This window comes from Pezoporus wallicus, unplaced genomic scaffold (assembly GCF_028554395.1).
Source record: "Pezoporus wallicus isolate ANWC-B61680 ecotype Strahan unplaced genomic scaffold, APGP_CSIRO_Pwel_v1 contig_8665, whole genome shotgun sequence".
Classification (NCBI taxonomy): domain Eukaryota; kingdom Metazoa; phylum Chordata; class Aves; order Psittaciformes; family Psittacidae; genus Pezoporus; species Pezoporus wallicus.
Genome location: NW_026642379.1, coordinates 8,209 through 29,398, shown reverse-complemented (window position 1 = coordinate 29,398; position 21,190 = coordinate 8,209). Strand labels below are relative to the sequence as shown.

General features: G+C 41.0%; 1 protein-coding gene across 2 annotated transcripts in view; it reads right to left on the bottom strand.

Annotated features, from left to right (window-relative positions):
• The window catches only part of KIF2A (kinesin family member 2A), a 67,229-nt gene extending 54,973 nt beyond the window's left edge, over window positions 1-12,256 (bottom strand). For both annotated transcript variants that reach the window (XM_057429582.1, XM_057429583.1), the window contains exon 1: window positions 12,103-12,256. In XM_057429582.1, coding sequence (XP_057285565.1) covers window positions 12,103-12,166 — 64 coding nt within the window. In that variant the 5' untranslated portion in view covers window positions 12,167-12,256. The remainder of the gene's footprint in view (window positions 1-12,102) is intronic.
• Between the last annotated feature and the right edge of the window lie 8,934 nt (window positions 12,257-21,190).

Sequence of the window (21,190 nt, the reverse complement as noted above, 5' to 3'; positions counted from 1 at the left end):
GGATAAGGAGCTCCTGAGGAAAATTCAAATGAAAAAAGAGGCTTATAATAAGTGGAAGCAAGGACAGGTAGCATGGGAAGAGTACAGGGAGGTTGTCTGGGAAGCTAGGGACCAGGTTAGGAAAGCTAAGGCCCAGTTAGAATTAAACTTAGCTAGAGGTATTAAAGATAACAGGAAGGGATTCTACAAGTACATAGCAAATAAAAAACAGACTAGGGAGAATGTAGGCCCCCTCAGGAAGCTCTCAGGAGAACTGGCTACACAGGATTTGGAGAAGGCTGAGGTTCTGAATGACTTCTTTACCACGGTCTTCACTGGCAAAGGCTCTGACCACACCACCCAAGTCTTGGAAGGCAGATGCAGGAACTGTGAGAATGAAGACCTTGAGCCCACTGTAGGAGAGGAACTGGTTCGAGACCATCTTAAAAATCTGAACGTGCACAAGTCGGTGGGTCCTGATGAGACTCATCCGCGGGTCCTGAAGGAGCTGGCAAATGAAGTTGCTAAGCCACTGGCCATCATATTTGAGAAATCATGGCAGTCAGGTGAAGTTCCCAATGACTGCAAAAAGGGAAATATAACCCCCATTTTCAAGAAAGGGAAAATGGATAACCCGGGGAATTACAGACCAGTCAGTCTCACTTCTGTGCCTGCCAAAATCTTGGAGCACATTCTCCTGGAAGGCATGCTAAGGCACATGAAAATCAACAAGGTGCTTGGTGACAGCCAGTATGGCTTCACTAAGGGGAAATCCTGCCTGACCAATCTGGTGGCTCGCTATGATGGGGCTACAGAACTGATGGACAGGGGTAGAGCAGTTGATGTCATCTACCTGGACTTGTGCAAAGTGTTTGACACTGCCCCACATGACATCCTTGTCTCTAAATTGGAGAGACATCAATTTGATGGATGGACCACTCGGTGGATAAAGAACTGGCTGGATGGCCACACACAAAGAGTTGTGGTCAATGGCTCAATGTCCAGCTGGAGACCAGTAATGAGTGGTGTCCCTCAGGGATCGGTCTTGTTCAACATCTTTGTTGCTGACATGGACAGTGGGATTGAGTGCGCCCTCAGCAAGTTTGCTGATGACACCAAGCTGTGTGGTTCGGTTGATATGCTGGAGGGAAGGAATGCCATCCAGAGGGACCTCGACACACTTGTGAGGTGGGCTGATGTCGACCTCATGAAGTTTAACCATGACAAGTGCAAGGTCCTACACCGGGGTCGGAGCAATCCCAGGCATAGCTACAGGTTGGGCAGAGAAGAGATTCAGAGCAGCCCTATGGAGAGGGACTTGGGGGTGTTGGTTGATGAGAAAATGAACATGAGCTAGCTGCAGTGTGCGCTCACAGCCCAGAAAGCCAACCATATCCTGGGCTGCATCAAAAGGAACATGACCAGCAGGTCAAAGGAGGTGATCCTGCCCCTCTACTCTGCTCTCCTGAGACCTCACCTGGAGTATTGTGTGCAGTTCTGGTGTCCTCAACATAAAAAGGACATGGAACTGTTGCAACACGTCCAGAGAAGGGCCACGAGGATGATCAGGGGACTGGAGTACCTCCCATATGAAGACAGGCTGAGGAAGTTGGAGCTGTTCAGCCTGGAGAAGTGAAGGCTGCGTAGAGACCTCACAGCAGCCTTCCAGTATCTGAAGGGGGCCTATAGGGATGCTGGGGAGGGACTCTTCATTAGAGACTGTAGTGACAGGACAAGGGGTAACGGGTTAAAACATAAATAGGGGAAGTTTAGGTTGGATATAAGAAGGAAATTCTTTCCTGTTAGGGTGGTGAGGCACTGGAATAGGTTGCCCAGGGAGGTTGTGAATGCTCCATCCCTGCCAGTGTCCAAGGCCAGGCTGGACGAGGCCTTGGGTGATATGATTTAGCATAAGGTGTCCCTGCCCACAGCAGGGGGCTGGAACTAGATGATCTTAAGGTCCTTTCCAACCCTAACGATTCTATGATTCTATGACAATTCTAGGTATCAGGGGAAGACAAAGATTGCAGACAGTAACAAGGCTGACCTGCTTTCCCTATATAGTCTCTCCTGTTATTGTTGGGCTCCATGAACCACCACTTCAATCCACTGGGTACTTCTTATGTAGTGGCAAGTGTACTTAAAGGAAATGGAGGAACCTCCAGAAAAAGCAGAAACACTTCATAAGTGTTTTGTTGTGGGTTTGTTGTTGTTTTTTTATTTTTAAATAATCACATTCTTCAATGAAAGTCTTGGGGGGGGGGGAGTTTTCATTTGCTTTTCTTAAAGTAAACTTCTTCACACAAAAATCTCCCTTTGAAGTGTGAAAAAAAAAAAAGCCCAAAACAAATCGACAATAATCTACCTATTTTCAAAATTCCTGCAAGGTTTTCCAACACTGCTCCCTTTCATGGTCTACATAAGCCCCCTTCAGTTCTTAGATTTAAGAAACATGAAGCAATCAGAGCAGCAAACTTCACTCAAATGAGAACAAGATGTTAATCTATGCCATGATCGTATTATCTGTCCTCTCTTACACTTTCCTCTTACTGCTGCTGTGTAAGTGAAGGTTTTCGTTCAATTTCTGGTATGACATTCACATATTTCCTATTAATTGACAACTTGTATACAAGTTCCAGGAATAGTTCAATGTCCTGTCATATTTTTTTTATCTTTGTAAAACTGAATATAATTTGACATATTTTTGTACATTTAGTCAGTAGTTACTTGGAGTCTTTAGGACAATTTCACAGGCAGCTTCTTTAAAATCTTTTAAAACTGCTTCCGAAAGCTCCTCTCCAGAATAATTTGCTATATGCTTTTGCAGATCAGTCTTCTGTGTTCAGTATAGATTTCAGTACAGTTATGGTATACAGAAGCAAAAACAGATCCAGTTAAGTATTTCTTTTAAACAGCACTGGGGTTTAGTGGATGTTGAAGTTTTTTTAGCAATAGGATTTAAGATTGTGGTGGATTCAAACAGTGTGGCACATATCCTCTGCCAAAAGACTGAGATGACTTGGCCAGCCTTCTGCCTCCCTTCCCCCCTTCGTCATTTTGTTTGCTGCCTGAATAAATGGCAGACACCTTTCCATGATTTTCTCTACTTTCTCTGAAACTGACAGCAGCTGACTAGAACTATAGTTTCCTGCACCACATAGAAAATTTCTACCAGCACTTTCTATAGTTGTTTCCAAATAGTTGCATTTGCTTTTCATAACCCACCCTGTCAAATAGCATTTTGTTGTTTGCTTTTTCCATGTCCCTTACTTTACTATGTTATGTTAGCAAGCATATGTACCATTACTCAATTTATTAGAGCTGCAAACTGTTGCTTCTGGTTAAAAATCAGAAACCTTTACTCTCAAATGTTGTATTTTTCCCTTATCTCAACAAGGTTCTAAAAGCTCAAACCAACAAGAAAACTAAGTAACATTTTAATTCTTCTGTGTTTGATGAAAGCTTATTATAACTTAAAAATCAGGTTGTGATTTATATTCACCTCATTCATCATGATCTGAATTCAACTACATGAAAACATAACCCAAAACTGAATCAAAAACTTGGAGCATTCCAAAATCCAGGCGTGTATGTGCTTTTCAAACTGAATTCATTCCTGCTGCCTTCTTCCTGGAGCCAGAGATCTCATCACCACATCACTATGCATGCCTGCATCTCTAGCAAATGCTTTTATAGATCCATCTGAAATACACTACAAACTCAGTATGTAGCTCAGCCACAAAGAAAGTAACAAATTTTAGTGACTGTCAAATATGTCCCACTGTGCAACAAAAAATTCTAAAGCAAAACTCTGCAAGGGCACAAGTATGCAATGCACCTTTCTTCTGATGAGAAATTTTTAAGCAAAGCCCACCTCCGTCCACTCACACATTCAGTGCATTCATCCACTGAAGGCAGCTCTACCTGTAACAGAAGAGACTGAAAATACTCATGCTTCCAGCACCTGAGATTACACAAAGCTGCCAGTGCCTAACAGTAGCCATGAAAAGCTCAAACTAGCACTTGACAAAGCTTCAGTGGTAACTTGAAAGATAGTAACATTCCCTTGCATGAAAAGCATGACCACCCACCAAAATGAAGCAACAGTAAAAGACACTTATTTGCATGTTACACTGAAGTCACTGGGATTGGACAATTAGTTTTACAGTGTCAGTGTTGCAAAAGTGGCAAGGAACTCAAATTAACCCCTTTACAAGTCTGAGAAACTTATTAGCAGGTTATGCCTGATGCAAAACCAAAATGAAAATCTCTACTACCACATTCAAGTCTTTAAGGAGCAAAATTCTTCATTCTTCTTTCTCAGAAGTCAAATACAAGATCAGACTCAGTGTTGCTAAACAAGACCCCATTCAAAATAAACAAAAAAATCAAGTGCCTTAATTACTAAATTAACTGATAATTCACATTTTTTTAAATGTCACTTAAAGTTTTAGTTGGGCACACAGTTTTATAGCATTATCTTCAAGAATCTCTAGCTACAGCTTTCAACTAAGCAATTCTAAAAGTAACCCGAGTTCCTAGCAACATGGAACAACTGAATTTAGACTGTAATAAATAGTAAAGAGTCTTCTAGGCATGTTCTGCTCATGTAAATGATTTAGTGCACAACACACATTTTATAAAAGCTAACAAGCATAAGCCTGATAAATTCATTTTCTTCTCCAAGAAAGGCAATTCTGATTTTTCACATAGGTTTATTACCTTTTATCTAACAGATGTAAAATCCAGTTTTACATATTTAACAATGGCCAAATTCAAACACAGCAAAATTGACTGCACAGAACACTTTTTAACAGGGAAATGGCAATGCCATCCTTTGCAACATCCTCCCAGAGAATGACAGTCTGTGGCTGCTCTACTTTCCAAGAGTGATTACGAGGCATGGAGAAGAATGGCACAGGACAAGGACATCTAGCCCCCTCCTCTACCTCCAATGGTAGCTCCACTTGAGAGAACTATTTAACATAGTAGGTGTACTCTACCAACTTCCAGGGACTCAACTGTTTAGGGATGACCTAAGCCACAACTGACCTGTTTACCACGTGTGACTTCCAGGGACATGAACAAAATGTATTTCCAGAGTACCAAACACAGTCAGTACTGCCTCACAGCTAAACACTTACTACAGAATTGAAAGCATTCCTTTACAGAGGTTAAAAATGTGGGAAAATCATGTCAGTCACCTGTCTATCTATATACTGGGAACGCTACAGGAAACAATAGTGCTTTTTAATTCTTTGAGTGAAAATAAAAGAACAGTACTCAAATAGCAATACAAAAAAAAAGTGAAAGTTTTAAGGAAAGGAACTAGGACAGAAAAAGAAGCAACAGCACATGTGTCTGCACATACACAGTAAGAACAGATTTAAGGATATAGCTAACAGTAGTTTAAGACAATCTACATCTGGATTACAATAGTTTTAGTTCCCTGCCTGCCCCTCCACCCCTTCCTCCCTCCCTCACTTCCCCACAGCACATTTAACTAAAAACTAACACAGACGCAGTGCACAGACAAGCAGCCCAGAGTTAAACATCTCAAACAGCTGTGGAATCACATCAATAGCCAAAATTAACTGTCACTAACTTATGAGGGGTATCTAACAATCTTAGATGAGTATAAAAATATCTATTACAACCCAGGAAAATTTGATCCAAAGAATACAGCTAGGTACATTTGTATTAGTGTCAATGTTCAGTATTAAAAGCAATTTAAATAAAACCCCAAATACCAAGTCACAATACAACCCCAAGTACCACATCACAATAAAACCTAGCAGTTTGGAACATATAACTGCAAGCAAGTTTTTTAAAAAATTACATTAGAAGGAACTGTAACTATTTCCTCCAAAAATGCAAAAAGACTTCTGAAAAGATGCAAGTGGTAAAAGTGGAAAACATACATAAGCTTTCAAGCAAGCAAAAAGAATTGTTCATATACCTGAAAGCTTATTTGTAGTTTTCAAAGAGATTAACAGATACAACAAAGAATGTACTACAGCTCCACAAAACCTTTCTACCCTACATCTAGGAATACACACTGAAAGCATCTACATTTCCAAATAGTTTTAACTATGCTACAGAGGCATGAGTATGAAAAGCCTATGTCTTCTTAAATACTCTTCAATTTTAAATTACAAACACCATCCTTCCTGATCATGCATTTTATTTACTAGACATTCTTACTACTGGATAAAGTCAAGACTGTTTCATAGTCCTTTCTGTGGACTTCCATAGTTTGCATTACATTAGAAATTTAACTTAACTCTGAAAGGTTAATATAAACCTCTAATGTACCAAGAGTTATTTAATTCTTTTCCATACTGTGAAAAACTATAATGAAGACCACATTTTAGCGTTTACCATGGGCTGAACACAGCATTCGCTTCCTGATATCAGACCCAGTCACACAGCATGGTGAGGAAGACAAGCCAAGCCAAAAAACAACACAGCAAAAAGTTTAAAAAAAAACCAACCAACCAAAAAAAGCCCACAAAAGAAAAATACCCATGCTTTATGATGCAAGCAATAAATGTTTACAAAGGAATAACTCAAGAACAAAGCAATGAGGCGCATTTAGTGCGCTCCGTTACTTACTCCTCAAGCACAAAAAAAAAAATAAAAATCACAGTGGCCATTCCACAGGTCAAAACAATAAATATGCTACAGATTTTGTGCCCCAGGAAAGGATTTCCCCTGGTAAATACTTCATATGCAGTTCTCTACATTGTCTGTAAGTAAGTGAATGTATTAAAAGACCTCAAAAGACTAATTTATCTTCTAGAGCAAGTAGAAAGAGATACTTCTGCAATGACATTACTCTTAGGTCAGGCATGACCTCTTCCCAACGATTTATCTTCTCTTCCCACTTCAACAACATAGGAAGCTGTGCTTGGTGCCACAGTAGCAAAGTCTTCATTTCATAAAGATGTAGGAAGAAAAGACAAGTAAAACTGGGCCCAGACAACAGACCACTATAGAGACTGGGAGGAAAGAGCAATAACTGTATCTATCAGAGACAAAGGATAGACTCTTACATGATCAGAGAGGAAAAAGACATGCAATGCAAACTGTGTAATCCTAGTAGCCATGTACAGCTCTAAAGACATTTTTGCCAGTATGCAATGCTGTATTAGACACACTTATGGAGCAAAGATGAGAAGACTGTCTGAAGATTTGGACTCAGCTCTTGTCATTCAAAAGCTATTTATGCAAAATACAGAAGGCCTACAAAAATATCTGAGAGGCTGTGAGTTACAGTGATTAACAAAAGCTGAACTCAAAGTGATCTTAAACAGAACAGAGAAACTCCAACACATCTTCCTGGTCAACAGTTCTGTAAGACCAATCCCCAGAAATGCTGTACGAAACAATACGAGAGCCATAGATAAGTAAGCCAGAATTTTGGACCCACAAGCTCAACCAGCAAGAGCATACGTGAAACCCTGTGTGTGATCTGACCATGACAGAAGAACAAAGACATGTTGTGTCCATATGGCTTACATAAGGATTAGGTAATTTAGTCAAATGATCCAAATGTGGTAACAAGAAAATCTCAAGCACAGGGAACAAATAGGTGTATGTTACCAAAGGAAAGAGTAAAAGCACATTACCATTTAAAACTATCCTCAAGAGCTTGTAAAATAGGGTGACTACCAAAACCTGAAGAGAACTTTTATAGCACTGCTATGCCTTCTATCCTGCTATAAAATCATTGTTGATATTGGGAGTTGCATGTAAAGATCTAGATCATCATACAGGACTACCCAGCAGACAAGAAGATGCTACAGGCTCTCAACTCTGAAAAACATCAATTTGACAGAAGCTGGACTTTAAAGAAAAAAAGTACAGCCCTGACTGCTACAAATATTTAAACTTATTTGTATTTGAAAGTGAAAATGGTTACCATGATGTTTTGGAAAGCCTAAGGAGAGAGAAGCTGCCAGTAGGTTTTTGGACTGGATGGATTATCTTTGACTGTGACCAGTTCCAGCTGCTTCAGAGACAAGAAAATCCGTAAGTAGGCAATTAAAAAAATAACACAGCCACAGGCAAGATTTCTTCCTACCTTCCATCAGAGTTAGAGGTTAATTAAACTCAGGAAGAACTAAAAACACATTTTATGGTCACTGGTGTATTTTTTTTAATTTTTAGTGTAAAACTGGATATTTCCACTTTAATATTCTGCTATGCTTTTAGCCTCCACCTCCCCTGGTAGCAAACTCCTCACAGCAGCTATACCTAGTCTATTCTCCTTTATCAGTTTAACATTTTCTTTCAAGCACTGACAGCTATCCTGTTCGTGTGTTACGAAAAAATGGGCACAAACTCATGATCTTTCTTTTTCATACCATTTGATGGATAATCCCGAAAAACTCAGTATTTTCCCTTTCCCGGAAGTTCAACTGAATCTTTAGTCACTCTTCCAATTACAAGAATGTCCTTCTCCTCATACCTGCTATATTATTTCTGACACCACGAGATCAGAATTGTAGTCTTCCCGCTTTCAAAATGAGTAAATATGTAATTAATTTTTCTGTCTTTACAAGTAGTATTTCAGATCTGCAAAGACAGGGAATAGGAAACAGCCTGAAGAAGAAATGGACAGAACACAACTGGACTGAAAAAGTAAAAACTACCAGCAAACTAAAGTGCTGCAGGGAATAAGAAATATATCCTATTTCAGAAAACTGAATTTATGCAGGGAAAAAAATGTCAGATATTCTTTGTCAAAGTAGTTATATAAGTCTTATTAATGGGATAATGCACAAGAAGTGCAAATACAGGTAGTTCACAGATAAAGTGGTAGGCTATTATTATTTAAGTAAAGGGAACCTATCACCAGACAAATGCCCATGTTTAGACCTCAACAAGAAGCATCATCTGGACAGGAACACTACAGCAAGTCTTGTAGATACCTTCTGGGTGCCTCCCCACTTCCCCAAGCTTCCGTGTGTTAAGGCACATGTTTAAAAACTGGAAACGCAGTCCACTCTTGGCAATTCACAGCCTAAATGGAAGGAGGTCTTTCCTGTTTCCAAGATGGATTACCAAGGCATATTACAAGCAACATGCATAAACTATACTGAAATAATTAGTAAATGTCAGTAGCAGAAATTATTATAAAAAGCCAACTAGCTGACCACCCAGTACATTCTTATGTTACATGAGCATAAGTAGCTATTCCAGTTATAACTGGAAATATCTGCAACTGTAGACAACATTTATACCAATGTTTACCCACTGAGAAAAAACAGATACACAGTAAGCAGCTTGGCAGCGCTAGTCCTTGAAAATTTTGAGTTTTATCCAAACACTGTTCTTCATGTGTTTTTGGCCATGATTTCTAACAATGCCTTTTGTTTACACAACATCTATTTTCTATTCAGTCCTATAACAAATCTCTCATGAAACACTTAAGCATAATTAGAACTAGTCAAGATGTCAGAATACGTAACTTTTCTTTCCAGAAAGTTCTGGATTCATTCTCATATTTATTGTGCTTCGCATGTCTTTGCCATTTTATTGTAGTGAACAAGTATGACTTCTACCATTCATGCTTCACAAAGCAAAACAAAAAAAAACTCAAAAAGAGAACCTTTCCTGTTAGATTTTCTTTTTATTTAAGGAAAACTAGAGTTATCTGGAATTAATAAAACTCTGCATTTAGAAAAGGGTTTAATGTAACTGGTAGAATATTTCAAATGAACCAACTAACAAAGCAAAATATTATTCTATTCCAATTCAGCAAGTAAGCAGGTAAATAGGAAGATCTAAAAGAATTATTATGCATACCTCTCAAGATAATATTTAGTTTTAAAAAAGGACTTCTTGTAGACAAGAATATATATATATAAAAGAGAAAAAGCTCAGACTAACATACTGCTTTCTCCAAGTTTCTTCAACAGTTTTAATCTTGCTTTCAGCCAAGGGCAGCTGGTACAATACACAGCCCCAGTTCTCTACCCAGTTCTGGGTACAGCAGATGCAGATAGCTCTCTGTTACTGAACCAGAATACCATACATGAAGACTTCCACTTAATCCTGGCCACGCATTTCCTACACACCAATAAGGCTGGGGCCAGAGCTTCCCCTGTGAGCTTCTGGAATTCACTAATGATGTAGAACCCTAGCACACACAGAAGTTTTCTACTGTGTTTAGCGACTCAAGTAACCAATTGCTGTATTAAATCATACAAAAAAAAAAATCATTGGGCACTGTGGGTGGCAGAGAGGGTTTATAGAACAGCACAGCTGACAGAGTCACAGGCAGGAAGACCCTCTTCCCTTGTTCAAAGCAGCTAGATCAATTTCGATTGCCTGTGTAATCACAGCTCAGGCTGGAAACCCACCTTGTGAAAGGCAATGCAACATATTGCCAGCTGTCCTTTGATATCTTAAAACACTCCCTTCCACATACCCAGGTCAGTTTCTCCTATGGCTTAATGGGAAGAGAATGGCGAAGCTGCAGTAGCCTGAGCCAGAGCAGGCCACCTCCTCCTCCATTCCCAATCAAAACCAAGCAAACCTCATAGTAACCAGGACTGGTATTACATGGCAGTCTGGTTGCTCACATAAGAGCCAACACAAATGATCAAAACCCTGCAGCTCAAGCAACTGCTGTGAAGGCACACCCCCAGTAGAGTACTGATACGTATTTAATGTGCTGCACTGCATGTGTAAGTGATACAGCAAAACTTGTAAACCACTAACAGTGACAAAATAAGTATTATTACATTCAAGAGTTACTGTCCTCACTTCTCACATAAATAAGCAAAACACTGCGGAGGGGATAGGGGGGAAGCAGCAAAGCATTCTCATGCCTTATTTTCTGAAGGCATAGAAACCAAACAGTAACATTCATTAGAAGTTCACACAGACCACAGAAAAACAGCTTTACAAGTTGCTACAGTGAGGTTTTCTGAAACCCCAGGCAAAGATTTACAGAAGTTATGCAAATAGCAGCCAGACCTATCAGATTCTTCATGTGACACACAAACCATTAAGCATAAATTGAGGGGTTAGATTTAACAGCGTCCAGACAACACCGACCATTACTTTATTGTAGTGTTTAACTGCAGTGTACGACACAAGACAGGCAAACTGCACAAAGCTTGCCAGCTTCTTGTTTCCTGCCTAACAACAAAACCAAGCTAGCTAACTTCAGTGCCTTTGACCTCCAGATCTTTCCTCCCATAGAAAGATCTGCTTATCCTTTAGCAAGCTCCTCAACCCTGACAAAATTAAAAAAAAAAAAAGAACAGAAAACAAAAAACCTCAGTAAAACCACATCTATCTTTCCAGAAAATCCCAGCAAAACCCCACCCTGGTTCAGCAGGCTTCACAGACCTTGCAGAGGCCAAGAACAGATGACATATTCACACTCACATGAAAGAGATGAGGTTACGGGTGACCTGCCATTGATTCATCCAGTGAACTTCCCATCTTAGCTCTCCCCTACTAGAGAAACGTGGAGGGTTGGCACCCCAGACCTGTCACACACGCCTCCTTTATTCACGTGTGTTTCTAGACAGCACTACACATCCTCCCACTAGGAGATGCTGGGCAAGATGAGGAACACTGGGTCCCCAGCGGAGCAGTAACCACTCGTGAGCATAAATAGCAGGCACTCATCTTACATTTTAATCACGACGAACACCTGAAATAACATCAATCTTTCTGTCCAATGATGGAAGTGCCCGAAGGCATCCTGCCCGCTGTGCCGTGTTCTCAGCGCGCTGCCCGTACACCAGACAAGTTATTCCCCCGCACTGAAGGCCCTTCTGCCCTCCATCACCTCATAGCCCCTTCAAGGCCCTTCCCGCTCGCTGCCGACAGCTCCCCGGCCTCTCCCCCTGCCCCTAGGCCCCGCTCCCCGCCATTGCCCCCCGCCTGCTCCCCTCCCCCGCCGCACCCCGCCCTGCCGCAGCCCCCCCCCGGCCCCGCCGCTCGCGCCCCGCGCAACCGCGCTGCGCCGCCAAGCGCGAGCGCTCCCCTGACAACCGCAGCGCGCGCCAGGCCCGGCCACTCCCCGGCCCCGCGCACACAATGGGCCCCTCTCGCGGCTCCCCCCCCCCGCCTCCGCCGCCGCCCCGCCGCACTGACCATCGCTGCGCTTGATCTCCACGTAGATCCCTATCTGGATCTTGCCGAAGTTGGCCGCTGCCATCGCTTCATGGGGTAGCCGGGCAAGTCGGAGGCGCTACCGGCCAGGCGTGCACAGAACGGGAGGGAGGGAGCGAGGGAGCGCACGGTACCGGTACCGGTACCGGTACCGAGTGCGGCGGCTCTGACAGAGCGGGAGGGAAGGAGAAAAGGATGGACGCGGAGAGAGAAAAGGCGCCGGCCGGATATAAAAGGCGCTGGGAGCCGCTGCGCCTGCGCGCCGCGCGTCACGGCCCCTCCGCACGGGGGAGGCGGAGGCGGGGGCGGAGGGAGGGGCAGGGGCAGGGGCAGGGGCAGGGGCAGGGGCAGGGGCAGGGGCAGGGGCAGAGGCAGAGGCAGAGGCAGAGGCAGAGGCAGAGGCAGAGGCAGAGGCAGAGGCAGAGGCAGAGGCAGAGGCAGAGGCAGAGGCAGAGGCGCAGGCGCCGCCGTGGTCTTCCTTCTTCGCTTGCGCTCAGCTGCTCTTGTTTTATCTTCTCCTTCCGCCACGGTTGGGAAGGGGACGTTCCGTGGCTTCACCTACGGCCGTGGGCAGCCCCGCCCCGCCTCGCCGTTGTTCTCATTCACCCCCTGCCCGAGGGCCGCAGCTGCTCTCCGCCGCCGCCTTTAGCGGCACCCCGGCCGCGTCGGCACAAGATGGGCGCTTCCGCCGCCCTGGGGCCGGCCCCCTTTGGGAATCCCGCGCTTCTGGCCCAGCTGCCGCCAGGAGCCGCCCGTCCCAGCGGCAGGCCGCCGGTGGAGCCTCGACCTCTTGTACCTCTCCCCGATTTACAAACGCAACGCGCCGGTGTGGCACCAGATGGTGACTGAGCCTCTCTGAAGTTTTAATGTTACCTACCTACAGTCTGCTTATACGGTTCCCGTGTGCCAAGTAGAACAGCCTAGAAGCGTTCTCCATGCTCCCCAACCTGACAGCAGCTCTTGGGTCCAAGGAGGGCCACACAGCCATCCATCTTGGCCTTATGGTTGTCCCATACCTTTATACAGGTTAAATGAAAAACCAAGCACACTTTATGTTCCTCATTTCCCTATAATGACTCCTGTACCTCAGGCAAGCCACTTCGTTAAACAGTATCCCTTGGTTTGCCTTACAAAGGCAGATCCTGATGTGATGAAGCCAGCACCAGTTTAAAATTGGCCTTCCTGCACAGCTTCCTGGTCACCTTGAGCAGCATCACAATAAATACTTCAAACACAAAACCACTTCTTGCCAGCAAAGCCAGACTGTTAAAAATAATCCCCCAATCCAATCATCAACAGATAATACATAATGACACCTGACACTGAGACCCCCACCTTAAGCTGCACACTCCCTGCACCCTGTCATCCTCCTTGCCTCGCATCTTCTCCCTGCTTCCACTGGTGGTTTCACACTGAAATCAGTATGATACATGGCAAATCAGTCATGAAATTATGTCTTCCAATTCCTACATGCTTTATGTATATGTACACACATATTAGAGAGAACAGCCTCCTGGAGAAGGACTTCAGAATAGCAGGGGATGAAAAGCTGGACATGACCCAGCAATGTGTGTTTGCAGCCCATAAAGCCAACCAGCCACATCAAAAGGAGTGTGTCTAGCATGCAGCAGGTCATGGGACCCCTTTACTCTGCTCTTGTGAGACTCTACCTGCAGCACTGCATCCAGCTTTGCGGCCCCCAACACAGGAGAGACATGGAGCTGTTCGAGTGAGTCCAGAGGGGGCCACAAGGATGCTCAGAGGACTGAGCACCACTCCTATGAGGAAAGGCTGCAAGAATTGAGGTTATTCAACCTGGAAAAGACTGCATGGATACCTTAGAGCAGCTTCCAATACCTAAACAGGTCTACAAGAAATCTGGAGTGGGACATTTTGCAAGCGCATGGAGGGAGAGGACAAGGGGGAATGGCTTTAAACTGACAGAGGGTAGATTTAAATATTTAGATTAGGTATTAGGAAGAAGTTCCTCGCGGTGAGGATGGTGAGGCCCTGGCACAGGTTGCCCAGAGAAGCTGTGGCTACCCCATATCTGGTTGAGTAACCTGGTATAGTGGAAGGTGTCTCTGCCCAAGACAGGGGGATTGGAACAGGGTGATCTTTAAAGTCCCTTCTGACCCAAATCATTCTGTTCTATACACACAGAGCCAAGATCCAGAAGAAGAACTCAGCCTCTAAGTTAAAAGAAGCAGCAAAAACTGTCTTGCACAACTCGGTTCATATGTTTATTGGCTTCAGTACAAAACACCATGTTGATGAAGTTTTAAGGAAAAAATTAAGATGGAAAGTTTAACACCTTTTTAAAACTGGGCTTTACTCTTATCCTTGCCCACCTTTTTTTTTTTTTTCATGAGATATTTAGATGTTAACCTGCATTACTCATGGAAGGTGTTGCTCACTGAGGTATTGGTGGAATTACAATATTAAAGGTAACAAGATTATGTCCAGCAAAACCACTTTGGCTTTTTAGTTTAGTCACTGACCATTTAATTTAGACTACTGACAAACACTGGGAAGAAGTATTGCTTTGAAAAAGATCTCATGCAAATAATACCATGAAGAGTCCAATTAAGACTTTAAGAAGACCTCTTCCAATTATAACAGAATTAAAGATAGGCTCTTTTTAACCTATAGATGTTTTTGAACTAAAACCAGAATGCAACAAAAATGTTTTAGACTTACATAAGAATTAGGCAGAGACTTTTAATTTAAAAAAAAAAAAAAAAAATTTATTCTACCCACTGTAATTCCACATCATCTCAATGACTTGAGCTGAACATTTCATAATGTTCTTTCCATATAAATTCTGCTACATAGACATACATTTTATAGTTCAACTTTGGTTTGGAGGAGTGCCAATGACAGACTTGGATGTCCATTGCTTGGTCTCTCATTCACTGTTATATTTCAGTGATAGCTACTGAAGCTTTGGCATTCAGTTCCAAATTTGGCTGCTTTTCGATTAGTAAGGTATGAAAATAGTGGAAAATTATTGTGCACCAGTTATGTTTCAACTTTAAGTAAGAATTCTTCCATTTTCAACAAACACTAGTATCTGCTTGCATTTTACACAATCATATTAATTAAAACTATTAATTTGCTGTGTTTTGTCAAAATCAAGTTATGAATATCAGTCTACCTCCTTGATAACTTTAGTTAATTATTAAGTATTTGGGCTATTTCACAGCACTAATGAACAAATATGACTAATCATTTGTAATCATACTGATATGAAATGTTTTCTTTTTAAAGCTCAACTCCAAAAACATTTTTCTAGTCGCATGCATTCAGCTGGTATTAAATGTGTATGCAAGGCAGTCAATATTCAGGTTTAAGGAACATATGGTCATTTGTAAGATTTAAAAAAAAATCATCAACGTATTTATTACATAATAATTTTAAAAAGGAACCACCCTAATACGGTAGCTTCGTAGGTCACCAAGATAACCTATTTCAGCGTACAAAAGAACTGCAAAGCTAGTAATGCACTGTTTTTTCCACTTAAGCATGAGTGAATACACAGGGAGTGCCTGAAGTACTTTGAGATCCCATTTGCCCACTTAGACTGATAGACTCTTCTTGTTCAATTCAGTACTTTTGTGAAAACAGTAGCAGCTGAGCTGCCTCACAGATCTCTTCCTGCTCTTTTTTCCTTCTAAGCATCTCTTCATCTGTATTGTATTGCTATTTAAAACTTCTCTCCTGCTAGACCCAGCACTTAATGAGAAATGGCATGATACAATAGTATCAGAAAGTGATAAAAAGAGAACCATCTTACTTATAAACTATTTTAATGTATTTCTCACTGCTTCATTAGATGTAAAAATCTGATTTTCATATAACTACCCCTGGATAATAAGTTATTGTGACATTTGTAGCTTTTCATAGCCTTGTCTGGGAGTCAAAATATTTTAAACCAGGCACTCAAAAGTATCATAACTAACCTCTTGTCTTCCACAAATACATTCTAGATTCTATTGCATTAAATGTCTACAAATTCTGCTGGTTATCTTCAACAAGTGAACTGATGACTCATTTGAGTAACAACGTTTTGGTGATTATAATTAACTAATTATATGTTAGAAACAACATAGATGGTTGGATTTTCTGATTTAAGCTATTATCTCTAAGCATAATAGTTTTCTCTGTATTAGAGAATGCAGGTGCCAAAATTGTTGATGTAAGACTCCAACGTGCCTGCCATATGTCAACCGTAACAGAGCTGGTAATGATCTACCTATGTTCATGCCATCATGTGAATTGGAAGCATTAAGTTTTCTTCAGCTTTTTTTTGCTAAGAGAGCAAATTCAATCAAAAGTTTGTAATTGCTTTGTGAGTCATCAGTGTCATCCCACAGCACTCTGACAATTCCTAACATGGCTTTTCTGGTCACTTGTCAGTATGATCCCTAAAAGGGTCATGTTTCCTAAAAGCCTGTCATCTGCTTGTAGGTTTTTGCAATTCTGTTTACTTTTTGTGTATTATTTCTTTCCCATGAAGCTTCTCAATGTAATTCTAGATCTCATAAGAATCGTTCTAGCAGTATGTATTGGGCAAGCGTGCACAATCAGGCCAAAGGTTGTAAGAAAATGTGAGGATGACTGGCCTCTGCCATTTTGAAGAACATAACTCCATGTAGAGCAATTTTGGTACACTTCTACTGGTTTGGATATTCAGCCAAAAATGCGGAGAAAAGTAATTACTGAGCAAATTTGTCCCTAAAGCAAGTGCAAGTATACAAATAAAATTGTTTTTTCACTTACTGCTTTATTATACCAGAATGAGGTGCATTTCTAAAGAACTTTTGTGTGCAGAAAAGCGGAGCATTGCTAGATGCTAGATAAAGAATAAGAAAGTGAAGAAGAGTGTGAATGTATTCCAGTCTCTTCAAAGCGGAAGACATGAGAAAAACAAAGTACTTTGGGAAAAGCACAACTCCTTCTCTTAACATGCCTTTCACTCCAGCTCTGCATTTGTAGCCATGGTGACAATATCTTTTGCTCTTCCCTGTGTTCATAGCTACTTGTGTACATTGCTTGGATTAGTCATAATATGTAGCTAAGGTTAAAATGACAGTCCAGAAAAACTACACTAGTTCAAAAGTCACAAGATCATAGAAGGGCTGAAAAATATCAAAGCTGGATGTGCTTATTGCAGTAGACAGTGGTGTGGTCATTACGGCTGTGGCACATACATTACGTATTCTCTTACTCATTCCATATGCTGCTGCTGAGTGTCTGGCCTAAGGCTGCTGTGTATCTTGGGTCATATTTCATTATGCTTTCCTATTGATTGTATGAAACACAGGCAGAATTTCTCTGAGATAGCAATCTGCTTCAGAAAAAACATGAGCAAAAGAAGATGAACTTCTGTCCAACCCTCTTGCTGCCTAAAGGTAAGTCCAGAACAACTGTACCATGCGTATTTATATTTAGTCTTCAACTTCCTCTTCCTTCTTTCTCTTCTCACTTTTCTCTCCTCTCCAGATCTCCAAGGGAAATCTCAGAGTGAATGTGGTAAAACAGTGTTCCAGTCAGGCTGTTCAACTGAGTGATAAATACATATTTCTTACATCCTTCTGCTATCCAATGTAACTTTTCTGTCAGAAGGAAATATCCTGTGTCATATTATACATGAAATAATATTGGCATTAATGCATCTACCTTGTAGCTTAATCTAATAATTACATCCCGTCTTTGCAGCACCACTAAGGCTTCTGCAGCAAATCATGTAGACTTACTCTGCCGTGTAAAAATTGAGTGGTTTCTTTTCTTGTTCTTAGAAGTTGTTCTATTGCTGACCATATATTCTGTATCATTAGCATAGAGTATTAGAAAAATACCTCATATATTCATACCTGAGGTATTTTTGTCTTCACACACAGTGTCTTAGCAGATTTGTGTGTTGAAATTGGAACTTGTGGATTGTCAACGTGCTTGTTTATGATTTTAACCCTTTTTAATGCACTTTCATAAATCCCGTGTAACGTCTGTGTAATTAGCTAGAACTACATTTCTTAATACTACGGCAACACCCAAAGAGGCACTGGGCTTGGCAGTGCACTCAGAGGACATGGAATTCAGTCCTGAACATGCCTGTTCCTCAACACACAGCACAGAGGTGAAAAAAAAAACAAAAAAAACCCAAAATGAGATATTTGCAGTTTCTCAATTGTGAGACAGTCAGGACTTAAATCCAATCAATTATAAAGGAAGATTTGATTTCACGTATCCTGGAAGACAAAAAGCATTGGAATAAGTATGATGATACGGCAGCCCAAAGCTTCCGTCTAAGCAGTAGCACAGACTTCTGACCATAGATACTGTTCTGCTAGTATGCTGATTGTGCAGTCGGAGCATATTTCAAACTATAATGATGCATAATTTTATGAAGTAGAAATAGGTTTTTTTTTTAATCAAAGTCATTTCAATTGCACTTTTCATACCTACTATTCTGTAAGAGAGAATTTGCTGCATTTGATCAATGTGCATTTTTGTTCTCTGCTTTTTTCTATAGAACAAACTTGCATTGAAGCATCTAAAAAAGAGACAGTAAAATTTGCTATAGAAAAGAAAATCACTGCTAAATGAAATTATTTTCTTAAAATGCAATTGTTGTCTATTCTCCTGACAGATTACTTGGAAAAATAAAGAAATTTGATTGCATATGTATTCATGCATGTTTTTAACTTCATTAGAGTCAGAGAAAAAAAGGGTGAAAATATTTATCAGCTTTTATGCCATTGAATATCTCACTGCATTTCCTATCCATTCACCTTGGAAACTAGACAGAAATGATACATGCAGACTGTTCTGATCAATAGTGTATTTGATGAATTAAGTTGCTTGCATTTATTATAATAAAGATTTTTTAAAGTATTTTAGAAGTAATACTGTGTCCTTGCAGTAAAAAAAAAAAAAAAATCCCAGTCATTGTAATTATTTATTGTAATAACCAGAAAAGCTAAAAGTTATTAATGCCCTGTCTTTATTGTAAGCCAGCCCATATGTTATTTTCCTATATAATACATAAGGGGGTATAGTCAAACTGTGTTCCTTTTTCCTGAATTTCAGAAACAGTGAAACTTACAAAACTGAATAACCCTGATGACTTCCAGTCCATAGGCAAATATCTTACCACTCTTCACTTTGCAATAGCAAATACTGTGATTGGAAGAAATTACTGCAGTAACTTCCCTGTTCAAACAGATGTTAATCACAGTACAGTTTCAGCTGAACTGCTGCTTTAAGATTATTTGAAATCAGGGATTCCTTTACATTAAGTGAGTGGGAAGGCAAATCTCTGAAAGAACCCAGGCTCTTTATGGCAGGTGACATGGATAAACAGTTAAATCCTACCCATGTCTTAAGAAATTAGCTACACTGGAATGGTTGCTGTGGCACAGACATCTATCAGGTTCAAAAGACCAATGTGGCAAGATTGCACTTCGGTGTAGAAGGGCTCTGGAAGGCTTCAGTGCTTGGGAGGTCCTTTTCTGCTCAGAGAAGGTAGCAGGAGCTCTGGGTCTCTCTGAAGCTGGAGGCACAAAAGCTGTCATATTGAGCTGTGGACAGAGGCACCTTCGAAGAAGATGCAGTGCCTGCTTGAAAGGCATGGAATGGCTACAGTCAGAGGCAGCTGCTGCTGGCAGGAGAGAAGTTATTTGAAAATACCAGCATGTCCCGATACACTGTGAATCTAGTGTAAAGTTCTTTCATCTGAATGTCATTCAGATGACCTGAATGCCAGCATCTTCAAATGTTTCCAAGCTCTCTAGATCAAGCGCAAGAAGGAAGAAGTGAGACTAGAATATTTTTGTATCCAACTGCTGGAATATTTTTAAATATATATAAGCTTTTTACACTTGTACTAAGTAGTACACACATAGTGAAAGTATATTGGGGAGAAAAATGCTTTTTATATTTAGCTGTGAAAGTGAATAGGCAATGTTTTGAGGTTGTTCTCTTCTTTCAGCTGAAAGAAATGTATTCATTTAAATTTCTGGTTACTAAACTTGTGGATCTATGCTTTTGAAGTGCTGCATTGTATCATCTTGAGTCCCAGAGCTTTCCCTAAGGAAGATCATTTCTTACTTTTCTTATTTCCTCTGGCAAAGGTTTAACAAAATTTCTCATTTTTTAGTGCAGCATTGATAAAAATTCAGGCAAATGCTTTATCCTTTTTGTACTTGCCCAATAATGATAGCCTGCAGAGTGCCTTGAAGATCTGCTCCACAAGCCATGTTTTTTTCCAAGTTTTGTTTTAAAAGGGGCATTTTTTTATTCTTCTTCACACACTGTTAGAAAAGAGGGAGCAGTTCAAAAAGACACACAATGATAGATAATATTGTGATTATCTCAAAAATATAACCCCAAAGAGCAGCTTTGTACAAACTTGTGGAATTTTGCCATACTCGGCTTCTTACAGGAGCTGAAAAGAGGTTACTGGGACAATGTTGGTTGGCTGGGCGGGCAGGCTGGTCTGACACAAGCAGCTTGTTGATACACTGGGGGTGTGGAAAACATTTACAATTCCTGAAAATGACTGCATCAACAAGATTGAATGTGATAATGACAATGCTAGACTCACACAAGACAAGCCAGATCTTCAAATGTAGAGGACAGAGTAATAGTGCTTTGAAAATCCCCCTGGTTTATACCGTAACGCTGAATACAACCGAGCCAAGCTCTTGCAGAAGCAGCAGCTGATATAGTCTGGATGTGTTCATGAAGGGAACTGTTGGGTATATTATAGGAAAAAAACTTTCAGTTCAAGAATAGTTTAAGCATAGTTAAGCCCTGGATCAGATTGTACAGGGCATTTGTCATAATTCTCCAGCAAAGGTGATTCAAGAAGAGATTAAGTATCTGTTGGAGGTTGTACATACCCTGTCTCTGAGTAGGAGGGTGAGCTAGATGACCTTTCAGATCCTTGCAACTTTACATTTCTACTGTATTATGACAAATCCTTTTTATCCTGCCTAAGTCCTCTCCCCCACCTGGATTAACAGATTATTTGAACTTCATGGCAGTTACAATTTTAGCAACGATT